This window comes from Mastigoproctus giganteus, chromosome 13, assembly GCF_048544385.1.
Source record: "Mastigoproctus giganteus isolate SK-2022 chromosome 13, ASM4854438v1, whole genome shotgun sequence".
Taxonomy (NCBI): Eukaryota; Metazoa; Arthropoda; class Arachnida; order Uropygi; family Thelyphonidae; genus Mastigoproctus; species Mastigoproctus giganteus.
In genome coordinates this window covers 111,906,100-111,932,731 of record NC_143587.1, presented here as the reverse complement: position 1 = coordinate 111,932,731, position 26,632 = coordinate 111,906,100, and the positions used below count along the sequence as shown (strand labels likewise).

Here is a 26,632-nt window from a genome sequence, read left to right as displayed (position 1 = left end):
TTAATAAAGCGAGGGCGCGCGCGTTTTAGTTGATCGTGGCCCAATTGCACGTGACTGCTAAATACTGTGGTGTTTTTGTATTCTTTCTATCTTGTGGACTACCAATTTTTCTACATTTAATTTCATCGCCAAATAAGGGTTGATTGTATTAGTACTGGAACATGATGCATTGAAGTCAAGTTTATACAGCACCATCCAAAAAATTGCCCACTTCGTTTTCCCATTATTGCCAATAATTTGTCCAAACGTTCCTTAAATTGATTCAAAACTACCACGTCCACAACTAGTGCCTACTGCACAGAGTCCAATTTACAGAACCCCTAGTCTTTCTTTGTAAGACTATCCTTTTGTGCCTACAACTAATCTTGTTGCTCTTCCCTGCATCCTTTCCAATAAAATCATATCCTTCCTAAAATGGGGTTTTCAAACCTGTATGCAATATTCTGGATGTAGCCTAATCATTGCCTTATACAATCGGATAATCACCTTTTTCACCAGGATGGAAAAGTTCGTATGTATCATTGATAGGATGATCTATATAGTATATACGAACTTCACTGGTCGAAGAATTTCATATCGAACTGTACAATTATCCCTCAGGTTTTTTTTTTACTTATCAACTATCTTGAGTTCAGTGCTACCCAAATTGTATGTTATTCTGGGATTACTACCCAAATAGAGCACCTTGCATTTATCAATGTTATTCAGTTTCTTCGATTGTATCTTTACAGCCCGTCCGCTTAGGTTATCTAAATCTTAAGGAAGTATATCCTGATAACCGTCATTAATCACCGTACCATCTTTGCACCATCAGCATACTTAGACATCAAACTTAAAATACAATACAGGAACTCCCTCACTTACGTAATACTGGACTTAAGCAAATTCAAGTTTACGTAAGTTTTTGCCGGCTGGTGCAAACTCGGGAAAAAAAAAAAAAAATCGCTATATTACTAAGACATTTATCTCTCTAAAACATCCTATTTATAATGGAAATTGGAAATTGCATCCGTTATAAGAATCACTTTTGAACTCCTTTGTGATATTTTTCTAAAGCACGTTTCTGGAGGTTACGACCAAAAAACAATAAAAAAAAATTTGCACTTTCCGGTTTATTGGGCTTTTCTGTTAGCGCAATCTATTAAAAATGGGTAGTAAACTCGATCTTATTGTATTTGCAATAATCCCGATAACTGGAATTGTGTGGGTTTTTACGTTACGGTATTATGGTGAAATGTGTTACCCTTCACTGAAATCTAATCATATAAAAACAAATTTTCAGAAACTTCGCTTCATTCATATTTACGGTGTACAATGATGAAGGAAAAGCGACCAACGGAAAGTGCAATTGGTGGTAGTGCCTGGAAACGAAACAAATATGCTTTGGAAATGAAGATGAAAATGATTAAGAAGCACGATGCGTGACAGTTTGTCAGCTATTGCACGGAAACAGTGAATACTGTTTTAAAGGACAGTGCGCGTATAAAAGAACATGTCAAAGGATCAACGCACTTAAGATCAACAGTGATCACAAAACAGTGTTCAGGTATCGAAGATGGAAGTTCAGCTATTAATAACATGGATGGAAAATCAGATTCAGAAGCAAGTGCCCCTGATTCCAATGGCCATTCAAGTATTTATGAAGATATTAAGGATAAGTACGGCAAACCCCAACCCATGTTCGTGGCAAGCAACAGGTGGTTTAATAGGTTCAAACATCACGCTGTTTCCAAAACATTAAAGTACATACAGTGAAGTCGCCAGTGCCGATTCTGCAGCTGCAGAGAAATTTTGTGATGTGCTGGAAAAAATTATTGATGAAGGCGGCTATTCAATGTAGCAAATTTTTAACATTGACGAGACTGCTCTGTACTGGAAAAAAATTCCGGATCGAACATGCATTGCCGAAGAGGAAAATACAATGCCAGGTTTCAAGGCGTCAAAAGATATGGCCACGCTCTTGCTTGGGGCTAATGCAGCAGGGGATTACAGATTAATACCACTGCTTGTGTACCAGTCTGGAATTCCTCGTGCATTTAAGGGCATCGATAAAGCCACCCTACCCGTGCATTTCCGATCGAACCAGAGAGCATGGATAACAATATCGCTCTTTGAGGATTGGTTTAAATGCTGCTTCATTCCCGAGATTGAAAAATATTGTAAAGACAACGACGTTCCTTTCAAGATTTTGTTTCTATTAGATAATGCTCCTGGACATCCTACACATCTACATGATTTCAATTCGAGTGTGAGAGTGATATTTCTACCGCCAAACACGGCTTCACTCATCCGACCTATGGATCAGGGTGTTATTTCGATAAAAGCATACTATTTACGCACAACATTTTCTCAGGCATTGTCTGCAGTAGACGATGAGAAACATCTTAATATCGTAAGATTTCATGATATTTCTACCATGAAATCTTACGATATTAACCACGCCATCTTTTAAACATTAATGAGGCCTGGGCGGAAATTACTAAAAGTTGTTTAAATGGCGCATGGAAGAAAACATATATCAGAAATACGGTCTCCACGTAAAAGGCTTCGAAGGATTTGAATCCCGAGATTGAAAAATATTGTAAAGACAACGACGTTCCTTTCAAGATTTTGTTTCTATTAGATAATGCTCCTGGACATCCTACACATCTACATGATTTCAATTCGAGTGTGAGAGTGATATTTCTACCGCCAAACACGGCTTCACTCATCCGACCTATGGATCAGGGTGTTATTTCGATAAAAGCATACTATTTACGCACAACATTTTCTCAGGCATTGTCTGCAGTAGACGATGAGAAACATTTTACGTTAAGTGACTTTTGGAAATCTTACGATATTAACCACGCCATCTTAAAAACATTAATGAGGCCTGGGCGGAAATTACTAAAAGTTGTTTAAATGGCGCATGGAAGAAAACATATATCAGAAATACGGTCTCCACGTAAAAGGCTTCGAAGGATTTGAAAAAGACGAATCATATGAAGAGGTTACAGATAAGGTTATAAAGATTGCAGAGCTACTTCAGTTGGAGTTTACGCCAAAGACGTGGAGGAGTTAATAGAGGAAGAAGAGAAGGATTTATCTAACGAAGAACTTATTGGCTTGCAGGCAGCGATGGTGAAAGAAGATAATGCTGACGAAGCTCAAGATGAACCAAATGAGGAGCCGAGACGCTTGATCACCAGAGAGATTGGCAATGGCATTTCGTGAAATTACATCGGCAATGGCGAAATTTAAGAAGTGGGATCCTGACAGCGAACGATTCTTAAAAGTTAACAGAGGGTAAATGATATGTCTGCTTGCTACAAATAAATCTAAGATGAAAAGAAAAAAAGCCACCGTCCAGTTATCCATTAATATGTTCTTTAGCGTTGAGCGGCCGATCCCTTCTAAATCTCCACAGCCCTCCCCCTCCACAGCGGCGTACTTATCAGCTGATGACGTTGATTCCGGCAACGATGCCCAAGAGGCAAAACTTACTGACGTTATGCCTGTCTCCTCTTTTTTTTTTTTGTAATTTTATAATTTTGAATTTTTTTTTTTTAATTGCACGTTTGTGTAATTTTTCCTGCGTCTGAGATAAAAAATTGAATAAGTATAATAAAATAATTCTATTTACATGTTCGTCGACCATTTCTTTTTTGATTCAATTCAGCCAGCACAGTTGCGAGTGCTGCACAAGCATGGGAGAAATTCCGACTTACGTAGTGTTCAGCAGAACGCAACCCTTGCGTAAGTCGGGGAGTTCCTGTACCTGCAGCAATATCATTACTACATATTAAAACCAATAAGGAAGAGCAACATATTTAAGGTAATGGCGACTATCTTGGTATTGGCGATTTATTTACCTATTTTCATGGGTGTGGGTGGGTTGATTAAACTGGATCTGTAAGTTCGGTATTACATGTAATTTTTTGCGCACTTCAAAGTAATTTGAAAATAGGATATTCTAAATTTATATATAGACAGCATCGTATTTTTTTATATTATATGTAAAAGTATATATTCAAACAATATCCTTCAGTTTTGGAAATTAGTGCTGTAATGATAAGGGATTACTTGTTAAATACTATAATAAAATTATTTAAATTTTAAATACTGAAATGAAACTATGGTGAAAGTTCATTTTTAAAGTAATAATTGTAAAGTAATTGTAATTGTAAAGGCAAATGAGCAGGAATGCATTTTATTGATTGAATCTAGAATTTTGAGTTTTTTTTTTTTTTTTTTTAATTGTAATTACTGAAAACTTTCTTTTACAAAACTAAGGAACTTTAGCATTGATGATGAGTGTTTCTTTCTTTTTCAGGAGGACGTGTTTCCGTCTGAGAAGGTTACCTGGGGAGATGCTCTAGTAGTTGTGTATAGCATTGCAGACAGGTCAAGTTTTCTGGTGGCAGCTGACTGTGTACGGGAGATTCGGGAAAACATGGCGTTACGTCACTCTCCTGTCTTGCTGCTCGGCAACAAAAGAGATTTGGAGCACGTGAGACAAGTTCGGATAACGGAAGGACAGGAACTGTCGGACCACTTCGAATGCCAATTCTATGAGGTTTCTGCAGCGGAAAGTCATATGGGAGTAACTCTAGCTTTCCAGACTTTGCTTCGAGAAACACGGAGCATGAAACTGAGTAACTCACTTCCAGGCAAAAGGAAAATCAGCGTGATGACGGTCTCCAAGATCATCAGTGCTGTGTTTGGCAAGAACAACCTGAATGAAGGTAAGAAGAGGCCCTCAGTATCGCTATGAGGCAGCGGAGGACAGCATTAGTGGCGCATCACGTAGAGCCGGAAGCTCTATCGGTAACCGTGAAATATGCACACCATGCGTGTCCTACGGAAAGGGTCAGCACCTCGAGACTCACCAAAGGGGAGGGGGCCAACGCTAATAAATGAAGCAGGTAACCCTTGCGGTTCTGAAACGGTATGAAAGATTGGACTCCGTTAGGTTTAATCCAGAAGTACACTCGTAAAAGGCCTGTGACTGCGTGCCGAGATGAAAAGTACTCACAGGACAACACAAAGTTGGAGGAAAAATAATTCCCTGTATATTTATACAGTATTCCATGTGAAATATCTCTCTCATTCGTCAGCTTTTCCAGGTTTCAATATCAGTTCGGAAATTAATAAAACTAGAAAAGCAGCATTTTCAATATTCTTTTTCCTAAAATGTGCCGATGATTGAGAACTTTTCCTTAATGTTTTTATCGCACAAGCGTTCGAATAACGAGATTCTTCAGTATCCAAGGGTGCTGCATTCTAGCAGTTATCCGAGGGACGTGTTTCTGTGTGAAATTTATTATTAAAATTGGCAACAGGAGGACTTTGACGTCAGAGACTATAAGAAAATAAACAACCAGAAAGCATAAACTTTCTTAGAAAACTAGGAGCGAAATTTTTTTTTTCCTTCTTTTTTTTTATTCCATTACAAATAATTTTTATTTAAGCCAAGATTATTTATTACTGTATACAGACTACATGTAAAAATCTGAAGTATGAGTCAGTTGTAAAAAATACAATTTTTTACCTTTTCCTCACTGTGTCTTCTGATTTTTTTTCTACAGGCAGCACCATACTACGCACAATATTATCTGTCAGGCAGATGATGTTAAGTTAATAATGTTTTTTTAGTTAAATGACACTTACGCAATATGATGTTTTAATTTCTAAAATATATATATATTAAAGGATTCTCTGGACCCTGGATTCATGAATCACAAGAATAAAAAATCCAAAGTGAATTTTCCTGTCGATTATAATTATCAATAATAATAATATTCTGCAAAGAAAGAAAGAATTGCATTCAACTGTCTATAGTCTAAATTAACTGAAGACAGTTCAAAATAAAAAAGTATACCGAACCGTCCTTGAAATTTGTGCAAAAGACAGTAATGTGAGGTATTTATGGCGTGCTATAGCTTAATTTAAATGGCGGTAGCATGCCACAGATTATTAATTTTTAAAGGTCTTATCAGAGACATATTTAAATTTTTCTATTTAAAAATGGGTACATTTAAGTGGATAAGCCTTAAAATTGAATATTCTGGCAGGATACTGAAAAATCATTAAAGTACTGTACATGTAAAAAAAAAAATACACAATTTACTCCAAACTAGGAAAAAATCATACAGATGTAAAATGAGTTCAGATGTATGAACATTTTGATAATGAGAATTTGCTCTACATACAGATTTAAAAAGTAATCAATTTTGCTCTATGCTAACCTGAGACGAATATCATTAATGAAAGAATATTTTTGTTGGTAAACAAATTGTGGTCCACAGCATAACCTCAGCGGACAACAGACAACAAGGATAATCTATATATTTAATACGGAAGCCGTTTTCTTTACTCCATCAATGTGAACGACAGGCTTAACCGATTGAACTGGAAGTGGTCTCAAACTGAAGATATTTCTTCTTAGGTGTGCACAAAGTTGTTAAAATTTAAAAATTCCGAATAGTTTTATTTTACGGAACGGGCCAGTTTTGTATTACAAACGAGAATAGTTCAACTGCCACTTCATAGATGGAGCCACAGGAAGATGTTAACTGTTAAACAAACTGTTGTCTAAGTTGATAAGGCTTTTTTTTTTTTTTTTTTTTTTTTCAGATTAACAATTTGCACTTTAACTATTTAACAATTTGTGCGTTCGCACAATCGTGTCCTTTGTTCTGAAAAAAAATAATAAAAAAACTCTGCTACTAATTGCAAAATTCTCAACTAGTGCATGCAGTCTACCTTAAAAGAAATAACTAATTGTTCGGATTCCATCACAGCTCACTGTATGTCCCCACGTTGCGCACGCGAGCTCATACACTCATTGCCATTTGTTACATTTAATACGTTCAGAACTCGTCATTTTGTCGTTATTGTTATTAACTTTGAATTTATTTGTTTTGAGGTTATTTAAGGTAAGTAATTTCAGGATTTAGAAGTATGAAATATGACATATTTAGAAAATATGTCACAGTCAAAATGCCACTCTGATAAGTCGTGTTGAACGTACCTTGCGGCAAAGAAGACTCACGCCTTTTCATGTTTCTGCAAATATATTCAGGATCGTTTTGAAAGACCGATCCTGAATACATTTACCTGTATATATTGATACTACATAGTTTATTACATTTCTTTAGGACAGCTAGAGAAAAACTACTACCAACTGCGAAATTTTCGCAACGGGTACAGCCAGCTGTAGCCATTGCGTACGATAGGCCTAACTGATTTCGTCTCAAATTGAAATTATTTCTTCCTAGGTGTGCAGAAACTTGGGAAAATATCAAAAATCCGAATAGTTTTATTTTACAGAACGGACCAATTTTCTCTACTAGCGCTGCCTACCTTAAAAGAAAGAACAGTTTTATTTTACAGAAATAAGAAAGGATTCTACGCGTACTGGCTTACCTGCTCAACACGAAACACGGACTACATTTCTTTAGGACAGCTGGAGAAAAACTGCTACCAATTGCGAAATTTTCGCAATGAGAACAGCTAGTTTTTATTATTAAGTACAATTTTCACTTAAAAACTTGTCGCAAGAGTTTCTCAATGCAATATCAAATAAGGACAATATATAAAAAAATGCATTCTTCCAACAAATATATTTAATAGTTTTAATTTTTTGCAATGATAATTTTTTAGCATCTATTGCTGTTATTTGTTTTACTGAATCTTTCATTTTGTAATGGGGGGAACTGAATTAAAGGGTATACAGTCTCTCTTTCCCCCCCCCTTTTTTCCCAGCATTGAGGTTTTTAAAATGTGGTCACTTGAACGAAGGAAGATGAAGTTTAATATTTTACGGTTTTGCAAAGGATGAGTTGAATTCTAATGGAGTTTTACAAAATTTCCTTAAAATTTGTTGACATGTTAGGGGCCCGAGATTTTTCCATACGAAAAAGCAATTAATATCGACAGCGCGATGAAATTTGGATACACCAAAATTATTAGGCGCCACCGTAGCCAGGTGGGAAGGAGCAGCAGTACGTAACACACGCTTCTTGATTAGACCGGGGTTCGAGCCCATGACCACCAAATACGGAGGATGCGGAAAGGTCAGGGAATGACCACCGCATATCCCAGAGTAATATGGCCTTAGTTGCTAATGCTCCTAAAAACCAAATAACAACAACAACCAAAATTATTTAATAAGACTTTCATGAGCCCTCGATTCTTCGATAAGAATTTCGTCTAGGGATCGAGAAATCATTCATCGAAATGCCATCTTAACGTGCCTTGAGGTCTGTCGCAAAATTTCCTCCAGGTATGACAGGGATTGCCACCTGGAAATCTAAAACACTAATGAAACTGGCATTCAGGTCCTATTTATGAATGAGGTGGATCGAATTTCGGCGAAGTCCACGAAGTCCTCTGCCTGCATTTTCACAATGGTGGAGTTTTTACTGGATTTACCCACATTTTCTCATATGCAGTCAAAAATACTGCACCTAGTATACTGGAGGTGACAATTCAAGTCTGAACTAACATAAGCAAGGGTCAAGGTGGGGTCCTCATTACACAGGAGAATGACCAACCCTGTATCACCAGGCAGTACTAGGTGGTAGATACAGACCACAGAGGCAAAAAGTACTAAGGAAGATCCCCAGATGTAATAGCCTGGCCCTCTTCCATCAGAATGCCCGTAGCATCCGTAATAAGCTGGAAACAGCAGAAGATCTTTTACTCTCACACAATTATGATGTGCTTTGCATAACAGAAACTTGGCTTGACCATAATGAAGAGGATTTTCCATTTGCAGTTTCGGTTATAATATGATTCTTTGCTCTCGACAGGACAAAAGAGGGGGTGGAGTGGGACTTTTCTATAAAACGTGGTATTTTATAGAAAAGTTTACAACATGGTTGTAACAAAGAATTACAAAAGCCATTCTAATAAGTTCGAAGCACTAATTGCGCCATGCCAATTTATATCACTCCGCATTGATATTGCAGTTATTTATACACCCCCAGGACCCAATGCTGAAACTATCGATGAGATAACTAATTGGCTCATTCATGGGCTTCGTCCGTCGGCAAGGCAAGTAATCGCCACCAATGCCATCCACTCAACTTGTGCATCTTCAGTCAAGAATGCTAAATAGCCTTCATCCATTAGGAATCTATCTAATCAATCAGTTCCCGACGAGGGGTGACAACTATCTTGATCTTGTGCTATCATCAAGCGACTGTGAACTTCATTCAATAGCAGAAACTGCCTTTCAATCTGATCATATGTCAATTTTCATTAACGTGTCTTTTCCGACTCCAAACTACAATGTTTCGACTAGGGTGCACACAAAGGTAATAACCAGCCTGAAATTAATCAACACTAGTAAATGCCTTCAAGCAGCCACTGCAATTCCTTGGGATGCACTTCAGCAGGGTGACAGCCAACTTGCCTTGGATCTGTTAACTAGCTGGCTCGTCACAATTTACAAATTTGCAGCCTCAAAGAAAATAAGGATCTCGGAACGCTCGAGAGGATGGTGGACCCCCTGAGCTCAGCAAAAGCTTTAAGATTAAACAGCAACTCTACAAACAATGGAAAAGAACAGGACAAATCCCAGACCGAATTGCTTACTCTAAAGTACGAGCAAGCTTCGATCGACTCAAGTCTCAAGCCATAAAACACCACGTTGAAGTCACACTATGTAAGGGTGCCCCATCATACCGACAGAAACATTTTGATCTCTCCTCACAGCTCGATCCTGATGTCTGGATGGACTTTATTGCACAATTTCAGCGAGGTAACCATGAGTCCAGTGATATTCCTCTGCTTGATAATGATGTGCCCAGAGATGCACTTGCAACCATTTTAATCACAAGACACGACCTCATATCTGCAATTAATCAATTGCCTGCAACTGGTACTGCAGATTGACGAAGTTCCACAGTTTATAATAAAATGTTTGAGTCAATATCTAATTGATCCCCTCTTACCAATTTTTAATAGCATATTAAAAGGAGAATTTTTCCCTCCAGCTTGGAATGTGTACTCCATCAGGTCACTCCCAAAGGTCTCCCAGCCAACTGAAGCCAAGCACTTTAGACCCATCTCTCACTCCTCGTGTTTACTGAAGCTGCTTGAGAAAACAGTACTGAAAACGCTTACCACACACATCCTCCCTCCCTCACAGGCCATCATCAAATTCATTATGCGTTGCAGGACAGATCAACAATTAGCAATCTGCTTATGACCACCAATGTCATCCTTGGATCGTTTGAGGAGAAAGAAGAAATTGCTATCACATACCTGGATCTACGAGCAGCGTTCGATAGTGTCAACATCCCTGCCTTGCTTAAGCTCCTTCAAAATTTCTATCATATCACAAGCCAAGTATTGAAGTTTCTGACATCTCTTCTTCAGAATAGAACCATCAAAATGTCCATAAGAAAGCAGACGTATACTAGGCAAATACAAGCAGGCGTGCCACAAGGGGGGGGGGGGGGTCCTGTCTAGAATTCTTTTCACATCCATAATTAACCCGCTAGTACACAACAGACCAGATATATCATCATATGCGGATGATTTGAAGCTCCGATAAAGCAATAGACACAACAGCAACCATCAACAAGACTTTATCAGAAATAAAGCAGTACCTCATGAGATTTTACCTGCAAGTCAATCCTGCAAAATCCGCCATCATGGTCTTCTCACTGAAACCCACACCAACAATAATTCAACCTGCGATAGACGGAGTCTTGGTCCCCGGCGTCGAAAAGCAGAATGATCTAGGTGTGACCTTTGATCGAAAATTAAGATTCCATCATCACATTGAAGAACTCTGTGCAAAATTCAACAGAAAACGGTGGATTGCCAAGCAGCACTTGCTACATATTCATAACACCAATCTGATAAGAACGTATATCAGGACGATGATCTTCGGAGGTATACTGTATGGGGTAGAGTTGTGGAGCTCGGCCGCAGACACAACAATCAAACCATTGACCGCCGCGGAATACTGGCTCCTGAAGTGAGCTACCTGGAAGTGTCATCTCCCACCACAACTTCACACAACACCGATGGCCAAAGCAGTGAATTTAACCAGATTCAGTGCCTTAATGAACGAAAGAAGACTAATCTTCACCATCAAAATGATCGCTGGAAGAGTCTCAGAGCCCAACATTTGGGACACCGTGTGCTGGAGAATCCCTCAACCAGCAATCCGCTCCACTCCCAAGCTTCTTGCTCTTCCGTCGAGGTTACATTTTAAAGATCGGTTCCTCCCTTATCAGAAGCTCCATCTAGCTCAGTCCTTGGGCGCCGACCTGTGCAAAATTCGATGACTTAAAGTACAGACGGCGCGTCCTGGATCTGCACGTGTGTTCCACACCCATCAACTGATGTGAGATCGCTTCGGCTCGGCAAGAATTTCAGGGAAACTTGAATTCAAGAAACTGTCATGTGTTATTTTAATTTATTTTATTATTTTAATCTGAAGTATTATTGTTATTATATTTTATTTTTAACTAAATTCAATCTGCTGTATGCTATTTATTTATCCTATTATGTATTTATTACATTTCCAGCGAGATGATATCTCTGCCGCTTGTTAACCCCTGGTTTAATGCAGGTACCCTTACCTTTACAAACGTGAATGGTTTGTAAAGGTAAGGGTACCTGCATGTACCTAGGAACCTTACAATAAAGATCATATTTATTTATTTATTATACACTCATTACTCGGTGCAATACTACCACTATTGGAGACTTGAAATTATGAAACCCATATTTAGAACCCAGAGCAAAGTTCTGGTATTAATACCCATGGAACCCTCGATAAGAATAATTTCGTCTAAGGATCGGATCTAGAAACCGTTCATCGACATGGCTCCTTGGTGAGACATGAGGCATATCATAGAAATTCTTCCAAGTATGACAGCCAGGGCTATTACCGGTGAGTATAAAATGCTGATATTCGAGTCCCACTTATAAATGATGAAGATCGAATTTCGGCAAACGTACAGATGTTCTGTGATAATCAAATCATCTGCCAGCACCATGAGTTCATGGCTTCAATGTGGAGAGTAAATCTGAAGAAATGACAAACTATAAAAGCAGTTACATGAAATATAAACGGACAAAAAACTTCCATCACGACATGATGATTTGTAATATTTTAATACTATAAAATATCGGTATAAATACACCATAGTGAACTCATAATGAAAAACTACGTAAGTAGTGCAAATGCATTTAATTGTATCTCATATTGTGACTAACTTAACGAGTTACCATGCATTGCACACTACCTCGAATAAGTAACGCTTCACTAATAGAGAAGACTATTGCTTATCAAGGAGGTGATTATCCCTTTGTGTAAGGTAATGAGTCAGACCACACCTTGAGGCCGCCGTAGCCTAGTGGTCAGGCGCGTGGGTGCATAAGTACACTTGCCTAAGTGACTGCATAAGTGACTGCTGAATACAGTGCTGTTTCTTGTATTCAATCTATCTTGCGAACTCCTCTGACCGTTTGGTCATCCCGGAGTATAAACAAGGCGCCTCCGTAGCCAGGTGGGAAGGAGCAGCAGTGCGTAGCACACGCTTCTTGATTAGACCGGGGTTCGAGCCCGTCACCACCAAATAGGGAGGATGCGGAAAGGTCAGGGAATGCCACCGCATATTCTCGGAGCAATATGGCCTTAGTTGCTAATGCTCCTAAAAAAAAAAAAAAAATAAATAACAATAACAAACGAGTATAAACAGAAAATTTATTATTGTTACTTGTTACTTATTGTCAGTGGGCACCACCACCCATACGGCATCGTTCCAGGATTTATTCGTCTCTGTGGGTGGGCTGGTACCCTGGTGTTAAACAATCATGCCAACCCAGTTGTGAAGTTATTCCACAATATGAGAAATGCCAAAAGGTGTGCAAGATAATACTTCAGTAAAATTTAAATGCTCAAGGCATAATATATTATGAGTTAAAATACACTATAAAATATCGGTGTAAATACACCATAATAGTGAACTCATAATGAAAAACTACGTAAGTAGTGTAAAGGCATCGATTTAATGTTAAGTAATATTTTAAATAATGCGATATTACAATTGGCACATGAACGCTATCACGCAGTATGAGTTTTTTTTTTTTTTTTCTTTTGAGGTTATGATGGACATCATGGCAAGATCCAATATTGCACACTCACTTATATTTCGAGAGTACAGCTTTAAAAAAGGGGTTACTATGTGGTCATTTCAGGTTTTCTAAGGCTGGTCACTAGATAGTCCGGAACAAACCTATTGGTAACTCTCTAGGAGACATTCAAATCAGCTAGTGTATAATCTACTGCCTTTACTGTGCCAGCTAGCGACTGGAGGGAGTCTGAGTAGTGTATTGCACTAGTCAGACTCGACATTACCTATGCACGTGTCCTTGACAGTGCATAGGCACACAGAAGTGAGGATTCTCTGCTGTTCATTTATGGTGTACCCATAAATGAACAGCAGAGAATAACTGCAACCTTTGAATTTTAAATGACAAAATATGTGGTATACATATTAAAGGCAGAGTAACTCATGCCTTCCTTCTTTCCTTCCTGAGGTAAGTTATGTTAAAAACAAAAACGGTCCCGAAATGGTAATAAGCGCTCCTACACTTCGTTTTTTAATAGAGCGCGACCCTTTAGAGACAAGTTAAGTCAACTTCAGCTGGAGGAATCTCCATTTTTTTTTATGAAAACCTCAAACACGAAAGGTATAAAAAAAACTGTAGTGCTTAGTACCGTGCATGGGTTGAAAGAGATGGGGAAAGAGGGGTTGCCGGAAACTGCTCTAGTGACTAAAGATGGGATTCACCACTTCAAGCCTCCAATAAGCAAAGTGGTGGTATTGCACCGGCTGACGAGAGTCATCTACCACCTAGTGTTAGTATTAGTACTGTACTAGTAAGCAGCCGACCGGGCTAGCCGAGTGGGTAAAGTGCCTACCTAGCAACCCAAAGGTCGCGGGTTCGAATCCCGCCTCGGGCTTGGATCAAAGTACTGCAAAAACCTTGGGAGGTGCATTATGGCCACAGAAGCCGATGCGCCAACAACTACCAAAAAAAAAAAAACAAAACTAGTAAGTATTATATTATTGTATTATTAGTTATTTTATATTAGTACTAGTAGTAACGCGCATGGGTTGAAGGAAAAGAGAAGGGGGATTTTGAGAGAGATGAAGTGTGACTAATGCTGAAAACAACTGTGTTTTGTATAAACACAACTAAGATGTGAGATTGCCAAAATATGTCTTTTTCTGTCTTCCAAACCCATTAAACCTTTCAGAAGTCCACATACAGATCTACACTTGATGTGGGCATTGGAGGAATATGTTTTGAAGGTCATTTCGAATGATGTTTCTGTTAAATGTATGAATTGTCTTTTTAGTACATGCTACCATCCCTTATCTATTTTCCAACTAATTGTAGGTAGAGTTTATAATACAAGAATGCACAAAATAGCCTTAAAAAAGGTGGCACCTATTGACCTCAGCTGTCCAATTTTGGCTTACAGAAGCCAAATATTAATTTCTGTGGACTTCAGATCCAGAATTTGATAAAACTGAATTAAATAACAGATAAACATATGTAGAAAATATTTTTCTACATCTGTTTTAAGCACCGGGAAAACAAAATTCAGGGTAGGAGTGTGTTATGCGCGTGATAACTGTGATGAGTTGGTTAGTTATTAGGAGTTTTATGGCGCATCAGCATCTAAGGCTATTCTGCTCCAAGTCTAAGGTAATAAAATATAAATAAAAAGTAACTAGTTAATATATTATAAACAAATATGGCATAAAACATTTATAATATATTAAACATTAAAGCAATCTAAATAAAACTATATAGATTAATCAGTTGTAAAAACCTGAATACATCTGACACATTGTCATCGTCCGATAAAATCTGCCTGAGTGTATAAAGCTCAGACAGATGGGTAAAACATAAACGGCGTTCATTACTAAAAAAAATGTACATTCTACTAAAATATGACGAATAGTTAAATTTGCTTTACAATGTCTACACACACAGGACAATCGTGAGTCCTCAGCAAACACGAATGCATCAGGTGAGAATGTCCTATGCGTAGCCGAGCAAGAATTACTTCCTCCCGGCGAACCCAGCACTGACTAGAATGCCAATGCATTATTACAGGCTTAATTTCATTTAACTTGTTGGTAGGGCACCAATTCCAAGATTCTTGCCAAGTGGAGAAACGAATTCCTCATTGGCAAAAGAAAAGAACAATTGATGAGGCAAACTTTTAGAGTTTGAACTGGGCACGGCTCCATCAACTCTAAACTATTTCAATTTGGCTTGTCTGACACCAATCTCTGCTTGTGTGGTGTTGAGGAAACCTGGACGCACATTCTGTATCGCTGCAGCCTGTACCACGACGACAGATCTATACTACAAGCTGCTGTCAGCAAATTCTCTGAAGGAAATTAAATTAGTATTAGTATTAGTATTAGTAACGGCCGCATGGTGCAAGAAAGCCTATGGCTTATGCTGCACCAGCCAAAAAAAAAAAAAAAAAAAAAATCCAAACAAAACAAAGATAAAACAAAAAATAAATAAATAACTAAAAAATAAAAATAAAATAAAATAAAAAATAAATAAATAACTAAAAAATAAAAATAAAATACATGTAAAATAAAAAATAAATAAAAAGGAAATTAAACCTATCATCCTATGCGCTTCCCTTACCCGAAAGTACTATCCAGATGACTTTTGAATTTCCCCAAACTGTCGGCCTCTACCACCCATGAAGGCAGCTTATTCCAGTAATTTATAACTCGCTGGCTAAAATAAAACTTCCTGCAGTCCAATCTGAACATTTCCCCCCTTAACTTGAATTTATGTCCCCTAGTTCTAGCATCATTTATAATCTGGAAAATTTCGTCCTCATTCATTTTACTGATGCCTCTCAGAGCCTTAAACACCTCAATCAAATCTCCTCTAAGGTGTCTAGTTTCCAAACTCTGCAACGAATAAGGACGCCCTTTTGCCGATCTCACCAGGCGAGTTACCCTTCTTTACACTCTTTCAAGAAGCTCGATGTCTTTCTTTAGGTGCGGTCTCCGTACTTGAACACAGTATTCCAAGTGTGGTCTAACAAAAGCCTTATATAATGGGATTATCACGTCCCTATCTCTACTTGCAAAAGTTCGATAGATCATCGATAGGACACCATGGGCCTTCCTTGAAACCTGTTTACAATGCTCAGAGAATTTCATGTCTGACCGTATCGTAACACCCAAGTCCCTTCCCTCCAGTACTGGGTTTAGTTGAACTCCACCAAGTGAATAAGTTTTTTTGGGATTACTGTTTCCCAGGTGTAATACCTTACACTTTGTTGGATTAAAGCACAGCTGCCATTTTTCTGACCATTCCTGAAGTCTATCTAGGTCTCTCTGAAGAAGCTCAGCTTGAGAGTGATCATTAACTACTCTACCAATTTTAACATCATCTGCAAATTTAGACATGACGCCCTCTATCCCTTCATCAATGTCGTTTATGAAAATTAAAAACAACAGTGGTCCTAATACTGATCCTTGGGGAATCCCACTTCTTACATCAACCCAATCTGAGGAACAGCAATTTATCACAACCCTCTGCCTCCTGCCCTGAAGCCATCCTTCTATCCATCTAAGGATTTTTCCAGTGATTCCAACCTGTTCCAGCTTATAAAGCAACCGCTCATGTGGGACTGAGTCAAAAGCTTTGCTGAAATCTAAATAAACAATGTCGAAATTATTCCCTAAATCCAGCTCGTGAGTGACCCTTTCGAAACAGCGAACCAGATTTGTTAAACATGATTTTCCCTTTACAAAACCATGCTGAGTATCCTTGAGAATTTCAATTCGATCCAAATGATCCTGAATTCCACCCTTGATCATTGCCTCCATGATTTTGCCTACTACTGAAGTCAGACTGACAGGTCGATAATTTCCAACTTCATTTTTAGAGCCACCCTTATGTATGGGAGATACATAAGGGTGGCTCTAAAAATGGTGCTGACTGAAAGTTCTCAGTCGTTCTCAGCTCTACAACAATTCTGCTCTGCTGTTTTCACCAAAAGAAAACAGCTCTTCTCAAGTTTATCAACATATTAACAACAAGGAACCAACCCAACACCTGCAATGTCTATCGATATTTCTTAAAACTGATATCGCCTGCCACCTACTTTTTTTTTAAGCTGATACCCCAGTTTGGGCAGCTGTGGATACAGGATTAGTTAACACCCATTGGTATAGCACTATCTCCAGTGGGTGCGGTCTTCGTTCTTCCTAGGACAGAAAAAGACTGCTGTCTTGTGGTTCCTGTACCACAATTTATACTTCTAATTAGTTGCGTGATGTGATTTGCTGTGTGAACATATTACATGTTCAGTACACTTATAACATTGTAATTAACACGATTATATGTATATATCATTGTATGTATCATTATATATTGTATATATCATTATATATTGTATATATCATTGTATGTATCATTATATATTGTATATATCATTGTATGTATCATTATATATTGTATATATCATTATATATTGTATATATCATTATATATTGTATATATCATTGTATGTATCATTATATATTGTATCATTATATGTATCATATATATATATATATACAGGGTGATTCACTACCAGTGCGGACAAACTTGCAGGAGGTGTAGGGGGCACAAAGACGAGTCGGATTCACATAGCACTGCAGGGTCCGAAATGCCTTCGTCATGCGGTAGAGGATGTTGAACGGGAGATCGCGTGAACAGCAATCCCGCTGAAAGTCAGCATTTGCGAACCGGTTCCCGAAGCAATAGGATGGACGAGTATTCAAACTTTGAACTGGCCAAAATGCACCTTGCGTATGGAGCTGTGGACTGTAATGGGCGCACCGCTCTGCGCTTGTACCAGGAACGTTTCCCGCACAGGCGTGCTTCTCATCATACGATTTTCACACGTGTGCACAGAAGGTTACGTGAGACTGGTTATTTTACGAGAGGTACCATGAATCGAGAGCGAACGACGAGGATGCCAGACAATGAGGAGAATGTCCTAAATCTTGCAGAAGGCAATCCGAGTACAAGAACTCGAGTGATAGGCCAACGTTTTGGTATTTCCCAATCCACTGTATGGAGGATACTGTCAACAAACCAAATGAGTTCATACCATCTGCAATGCGTCCAATCATTGGAGCCTGCAGATGGAGGACTTTTGTTACTTGGTTTCTTCAACAGAAACGGTTCGCAAAGGCTGACTTTCAGCGGGATCGCTGTTCACGCGACCTCCCGTTCAATATCCTCTACCGATAAGTTAAGTTAATAAAGATAAGTTGCCAACGCACGCATAAATTTTTGTAGATTAGTTGCTTGCAGTCTGTATGCGGGACTGACTAGCAGATGCGACTTTCTGGCGTTGTTGATTTTGCTGCTACATCAGCCAAGTCACTGCCTCTGATAACAACACGACTAGTGATCCAGCAAAAGCAAATATCGAAGTTTAACTCTGAAAGGAGTATAATATTTGCTGCAACCGACATAATACTGGGTGAGTGCTTCTCACGTTGTATAAGGCCTGTAATACACTTAGGGAGTCGGTATATAACATGCACCTTTGGTACTGGTGGGTTTTTATATGATCCAAGGCTAGTTCTATTGCGTGTAGTCTCTGCAGTGTATATGCTAAATTCATACGGAATACGATTGCAGATTGTTTTGTTTGGAAAAACATAAGCAGATCCCGCGTACTCTTCAGACTTCGAGCCATCTGTATAAACCGGCAAAAAGTCGGGATATTTGGCACGGTGTGCTGCAAAGAGTTATATATACATGGCGATGTGTTAGCTTTCAGCCAACTCCTAAGAGCGAAGTCACAAGAAGAAGATCGTATATTCCAAGGAGGAAGGACTTGCATGGCTGACGTGGATATATTATTCAACGTGAAGTTAATACCATGAACCAGCTATTGAATCCTGATACCAAAAAAGACTGGCAGTTTTACGCGTATTATATAGATTTTTTCACCGTGGCATATAAATAGATGTCCACGTAGGATGGTCAAGCAGGGATTTTCTTTTTATGGCATATTGTAACGACAATTGCTGACGTCGAAGCATCAATGGTGGTTCATTGGCTTCAACGTATAGACTTTGAACAGGCGAAGTACGAAATGCCCCTGATGGCTTTATGGTGGATTGGGTCAAGCCATCGGAGTACAGAATTTCTAGCAGAAGAATAAGCTTGGGAACTATAGTCAAGTTTAGAGCGAACGAGTGCTCGGTATAGACGCAATAATGTGCTTCTACTGCTCCCCAAAAGTTGTAGGAGATAGCAGTGAGCATATTCAAACCCCTCACGCATTTTTCTCTAAGCTGACGGATATGGTGTAGGAATGTTAGCTTTTGATCAAAGATGAGTCCCAAAAATTTTGTTTCTGCTATCACAGGAATTGGATGCTGTCCAAGTCTGAGTTTCGAGTGGGGATGTAGATTCCATTTCCGGCAGAAATGCACTCAAACGGTCTTTTGGGCAGAAAGCCTAAACCCATTGGTTAAAGCCCAGAAACTAAGGTGATTGACTTGTTGCAATTGTCGTTCAATAACTCTCATGCTACTGGAGTGACAAAAATAACTAAAATCATCTACATACAAGGCACTATTTACTGAAGGAATAAGGTGTTTTGTAATGGAGTTAACTTTGACTGCAAACAACGTTATACTGGGGACAGAGCCTTGGGGAACTCCTTCCATACCAAATACGAAGGATGCGGAAAGGTCAGGGAATGACCACCGCATATTCCCGGAGCAATATGGCCTTAGTTGCTGATGCTTCTAAAAACCAAATACAAACAAACAAACAAACTCCTTCCTCTTGACAAAAAAAAGCGGGACACTGGATTTAAAACGAACCTGGAAGGGTCGTTTTGATAAAAAAATTTCTGACAAAAAAAGGAAGGTGACCTCTAAGATCAAAAGAATAGACGTCTTTTAAAACACCATACCTCCAGGTTCTGTCATAAGCTTTTTCCATGTCATAGAAAACTGATACCAAGTGCTCACGCTTTATAAACGCATCGCGAATCGCTGTTTCCAATCGGACTAAATGGTCTAAAGTGGACCGATTCCTTCGGAAGCCGCACTGAATCTTGTTAAAATGGTCATTTGCCTCAAGGTAATATACAAGGCGGGCATTCACCATTTTTTCCAAACCTTACATAAGCAACTGGTCAATGCAATAGGACGATAGTTGTTAGGGATTTTGCGGTCCTTTTCCTGGCTTTGGGAGCGCGAGAACGATTGCCCTACGCCAAGATTCGGGAAACTGATCCTCTAAATAAATTCGGTTGTGGAGATGTAGCAACAGCTCTAGAGAGTGAGATGGAAGGTGTTTTAAACTTTTCATACTGAATTCCATCTGGCCCTGTGGCACTCGCTTTCGAGGTAGCAAGTGCAATGGTTAATTCCACTTGACTAAAAGACAGGTTATAAGACTCGGCTTTGCTTGAAGAGAAGTTGAGTTTTTGTTTCTCGACTTTCTTCTTCAAAACTGGGAACTCTGCAGAGTATGAGGTTTCAGCAGATATACTGGAGAATACTTCTCCTAGAGCGTTGGCAATAGCACTTGGGTCTGCTAATGTACAACCATTATGTTGTAACATAGATGACGGAACTGATGTGTATTTACCCTTCATCTTCCTAATTTTATCCCAGACGATTTTGCCACTAGTCATCTGGTTAATTGAGGATGTAAACTTTACCCAGCATTCCTTTTCTCTGTCGGCGTATAAATCGTGCTTTGGCACGGGCACGTTTTAAAGGCTATAGGATTTTCGGTGGTGGGGTAACGTCGGAATTTTCCCCATGCCCGATTTTGTGAATTTCTTGCTTCTTTACACTCTTGGTTCCACCATGGCTTTGGAAAACGTGAAAATCGGGATGCTATTTTTGGAATTGTAATTGCCGCTGCATGGATAATACACTGTGTGATATACTTCACTGCTTCATCAACCGATTCCTGTTGAATTTGTACAGAATCAAATTCCGTAAGCCGTGAAAAAAGTACTACAGTCTGCTTGATCATACTTCCACTGTAGAATTCTAAATGGATGACAAGGTTGTTCATCCACTATGGTAGATATTATGGGGAAGTTATCGCTTCCATAAGGATTCTGTTCCACTTCCCAGGAAAGCATATGTTATAGAGAAGGTGAGCAGATAGAGAGATCGATGGCAGAGAAAGTACGGGTAGGCATATGGAAATAGGTGTTGATTCCCATATTTAGTAACGAAAGGCCGTTACTAAAGAGCACATGTTCAACAATACGACCTCGTTCATTAGTTTCTGCACTACCCCACAGGGTAATATGTCCATTAAAGTCTCCAAGAAGTAAAAGAGGCGAGGGAAATTGCATAATAAGATCGTCGAGATCTTCTTGAGAAATGTGTGTCCCAGGAGGAAAATATATAGAACATATTGTGAGAAAAGACCCTATTGCTACGCGGACGGCTACTGCTTCTAAGATAGTGTTCAATTGAACTTGTGAAAAAGGAGTATGCTTGCCCACGAGGACTGCGACTCCTCCATGGGCCGGACCATCCCCGTTTCTGTCTTTACGGATAGCAGTAAAATTTCGCAAAATGCCATTTGCCTTTAGGTACGTTTCTTGCACACAAAAGCAAACAGGTTCGTATTTGCACAATAGAATTTTGACATCCTCCATATTTCGTCGGAATCCACGACAATTCCATTGCAATAATTTAGTCATTATTATTTGGAATTAGTGGAACCGTTGGCTGGCTTCCGAAGATATGAGGGTTTCGATTGGCCCGCTTTGGATTTTACTCTGCCTTTGGGAAATTGAGGGCGCCCAATATCCATTTCTTCGTCAGGATGAAGATCCAGAATAGATTCTTCCACACTTTCCTTTTCTTCATTTACCTCCATTTCCTCACTAATAACAGGTGGGGTTTTAGTTGGAGGAAAATTTTTTTTAGGTGCTACTTCCTTGGTTGGTATTGAGATTGGAGTAGCGACTGCTTTATCTTGCTGTGCTTGTGTCAACAAGTATCGGGCTTGGGGGAAGGATGTAAAATAATCACGTGGCGAAACTGAAATATCAGTTTGCGTTGAAATAGAAACCTTCCTCAAACTGTTTGTGCATAAGATTTTCCACTATTTACTGATGTTCCCTGTTTCTTTGCTTCCGCATATGGGATATTCTGTTCCGTCTTGATATTTTGAATTTGTTTTTCGTCTTTCCATCTTTGGCATGCTCTTGAATATGCAGGATGTTCACCGCCACAATTCAAGCATGCTGTTTTCGAGGAAGAACATTCCTTTGTGTTATGTTCCCTAGCTCCACGGCGGCACAAGCAGGTGATCCACGACATGCCATCTGATAGTGGGCACATTTTTGGCATCTGAAATATCGCAACGGGTTCGGAATGTACATCCTTACAAGACAGTTAAGATAACCAGCCTTGATGGAAGTAGGCGGTTTAGGAGTCTTAAATGTAAGGATAAGAACCCTTGTTGGGACTAGTTTTCCCTCTTACGCATAAATATTCTCTTAACGGCTGTCACTCCTTGATCTCTCAGTTCGGGGCATATCTCCTCTTCAGATGTTTCAAGGAGATCCCACTCGGCAATTACACCACGTGATGTATTCAATGTCCTGTATGGTGATATGTTAATTAGGATTCCCCAAAGAGATGTTGCTTGGAGAAGTCATTCTGAATATCGCACTGAGGAAGTTTCTACTAAAAGGTCACCCGACCTAAGTCGTTTTACCGACTTCGGGGACCCTGCCAGCCCTTCAAGACCCTTCTGAATGAAGAAGGGCGACATTTTACCTATTTCCTTTTCACCGGTAGAATGCATGATAAGAACCAGGAGGTGGTGCAGCTTCTGTTCAGTGTTTCTTTTTTGATATTATATTCTCTTCATCAATTTCAGGTAGGGACCTCGTAGAGGCCCCAGAGGGGTTTGAATGATTTAAATTACTCATAGGAGTAAACAAAAGGTTTCCGATGCCATAAGTACCTCACTCACCACGGAGCCCAACGAAGGGGGGGGGGGCACTCGTGAACTAGCAGGTACTGTGTACACGAATGGGACACCAAGTTCGCTTAGGAGCACCATACCCAAGTTTCCAATAAGCCTTGATCCCGTCCCAGGACCAAAGGGAGGAAGACTTATTGGAATGCAGTTGACCCTAGCGGTAAGAACCACCCGCCTATTGATCCCAGTCGGGTCGGTCTGGGATCACCCGTCTTGTCGAAGCAGGGGCCAAAGTAGTATATTAGAGCTAGTCCCCTCACCCACCAGGATTCCCCTTTCCGAGTTTCCACGGGTCGAGGCGCACGGCTGCACACGCCAGATTCCAATGATGTAACCCTGTAACCAAGGTATGGGCGTTAGATCCCAGTGATGCTAATCTGGAAGGCCAGCAGCATCACTGGGAAGTCCCCTCACCACTTACAGGTGCCCACGTCGAGGGGACTGTGATGAGTATAACGAACAACTATACAGACATATAGAGTGGGCGAGTAAATCAGAATGTCTTATATTGGGGAATTTTAACTTACCAGATGTTGACTGAACATTGTGGGTTGCTCACTCACACAGTAGCAAGACTTTTGTGCATTTACTGAATGATTGTTTCCTACACCAGCAAAGAGCATATTAGAGAGGTAACAAGAGAACGCAACGCTCTTCACCTAATTATCAGCAGTGACCCCTTCATACATTAAGAATCTGCGTATAAAAGACTTGCTAGGTGGCAGTGGTCACAATGTGGGATTGACTTAAAAGTTGTCAAGGGAAAAGTGAAGGGTTTTTGCTTTCTTAAAGTGACTACAGCGATCTCAGGCAATTTTTAAATTCTATGCAGTGGAAACAACTAATAAATATACCAATAGCTAATTCTATATGAAAAGCATTCAGGGATGTTACCATAAAGCTACTAGGCTTTTTATACCGACTAAGAGACGCAGTTCAAGGCATAGACCTAAATTGATGTAAGATGAACTGATAAGACTCGTGGTAGCGAAGAAAAATGCATGGGAAGTATGTTTATCTGGCGATGCAGAAGACTGTGGTAGATATAAAGTGGATGTAAATGTAAATCGAGTCGCAGAGGAGGTTAGGCAAACTAAGGCAAATTATGAGACGTTTTTGGCAAAGGATGCAAAGACTTCTTTACTTAAGTAACACGAGAAGGAAGTGGATAAATCAGATTGGTTTATTTGATATCGAGGGTTTAATTGTTGATGATCCTGCTCAGACTGCTGACAAACTGAATAGGTATTTTGCATCTACATTCACAGATGAGAAATTCTTTAGGGATTGGAATGCTAGACATTTATCAAACTCTAACAGGGAGCTAAATGATTTTGTAATAACTGAGATGAAAGTAGAAGAGAAATTGTTTAAGCTAAATGTAAATGAAGCACATACGTGGATATGATCTGTCCAATTATGTTAAGTTAGGCAGCAAGGGACGTAAGCAAACCCTTAGCCATAATTATGAGAGCATCTTTGGATTCACGGAAGATCCCTATGGACAGGAGATGTGCAAACGTATCCCCAATTCACAAGGGGAGGGGTCAAAGGATGACACGAAGAAGAAATTCTTCTTCGTGTCATCCTTTATTGCATACAAAATGAGTAATTTTGCATACAAAATACGAGTAATTACAGACTTGTTAGCTTGACTTCTGTTCCACGTAAAATAATGGAGTCATTGGTTAAAGAAATAGTGCAAAACACAGGAGTGCAGTTATATTTCAGTCACAGCATGGGTTTGTTATGAATCTTGTTATCTTGTCTGGCCAATTTCATTGGATACTACGATATGGTAACAAAGGAACTGGATGCAAAATATAATTTTGATATTGTAGTTGGATTTGAGGAAAGCACTTGATACTGTTGCACACAAAAGACTACTGTGCAAATTGTAGCAGTGTGACATATAAGGGCAAGTTGCTGCTATGGATAAAGGGATGGTTGAGTGACAGATGACAGAGGGCAGTTATAAATGGCCCACTGCTCTTGGACTAATGTTATTAGTGTAGTCCCTCAGAGTTCAGTGCGGGACCCATTGTTATTTTCTGTATTTATTAATGATATCGATGAAGGCATATCAGGCTTAATGTCTAAGTTTGCAGATGATACGAAGGTTTGCAAGGTAGTTAATCACAACGATCACCGTATACTGATCTGCAACAAGATCTAGACAAATTAGCATATAGACCGAGAAGTGGCAATTGAAATTTAATATTGTTATTGTATAAAAAACATTACGGGAATTCTGTTGTCTCGAAACTTTACTAGACATGTTGGACAGACAACTTGTGTGATCGAGACCCGCTACCATCGGATCCCTACTAACGGGAACGGGTAGTCACGCACCCGGACTTCCAAGTGGAAACTTTCATATTATTTCCTCTAAAATACCTTTAAGCTGTTCTAAATCCCTATATTTTCAAATTCCCAAACTATTAGTGAAATACCAGGGTGTGGGAATTTCCTTCTATCCTTCTTCTCTTCCTTTCGCCTACTTAGCACCCCCCACGCTTTTGAAACACGGTAATGTAATATATGGCCTTCGACACGTGTTCGCTTCCTCTTTGAAGATGGTATAAACGAAAAGCCCCCATCGAGCTTCTATATCAGTGGGTCTCGATCACACAAGTTGAAATTTAATATTGACAAATTCAAGTTACTTCACATGGGGAGCAGTAATCCCAAGATTAACATACTAGCTGCGTTGTACCACACTCGGGGCCGTGGAGAATGAAGAAGACCTGGGGATAACTGTGCAATGAGGTATGAATTCCTCTGAGCAGTGCAGACATGCCGGCAGGACAGGTAATGGGGTTTTATCAACGATACACAGGAATTTTGCCAGCAGGGATAAGGACGTGATTGTTCCATTCTATAAGCCAGTGGTTAGGCCACGTTTTGATTATTGCATACAGGTCTGGAAGCTTTATTTTAGGAAGGACATGCATCTGTTGGAACCAGTGCAAAAGAGCAACAAGATTGATGAGGGAAACAGAAGGGTGCTCTTACCAAGAAACACCTTACCAGGTGCTTCTAAGGTGAGTGAGTCACCAAGTTTCAACAATACACTGGTCACCCATATCCATTGAATGCACTGCCTCAGATGTTATGTGCTTCTTAACTGAAGCCTCCCCCATCTTGTCCTGTCTGTCCGTCCTGTACACATTGTTCTCCTCATATTCAAATTCTGAGTCCCTATCTGAGTAACACCATGTTTCTGATTTTCCCCACAATGTCTGCATTTGATGATTTGATCAACAGTACTTCAAATTCTTATTTATCATGATTATTTATTATAGGCATTAGTGTATATACAAGTATACCTGCAACTTTTTACTCTTAGTAACCCTAACACAGCTCATGTATTTGCTTGTTCCATAAAGAACCGCACAGGTCTTGAAATCTCTGACATCTTGCTTTCCATGCTGCTGCATTTTCTAATAGAAGCAATGCAAGAATCGCTTTAACCTCTGACGACGACTACTGTTAATCTATTAGTCTATGTATCCCCCAGACTAGCAGTTTTCCGACCCATCTAATACGCCCTCGACAGCATCAGCAAATATTC

The 26,632-nt window shown here is 39.4% G+C and overlaps 1 protein-coding gene across 1 annotated transcript in view; it reads left to right on the top strand.

Annotated features, from left to right (window-relative positions):
* Nucleotides 1-5,070, top strand: part of LOC150076364 (ras-related and estrogen-regulated growth inhibitor-like protein A) — a 43,343-nt gene extending 38,273 nt beyond the window's left edge. The window contains exon 4 of the mRNA XM_090388030.1: nucleotides 4,313-5,070. Within this exon, the coding sequence (XP_090244156.1) occupies nucleotides 4,313-4,753 (441 nt within the window). The 3' untranslated portion in view covers nucleotides 4,754-5,070. The remainder of the gene's footprint in view (nucleotides 1-4,312) is intronic.
* Nucleotides 5,071-26,632: the final 21,562 nt, after the last annotated feature.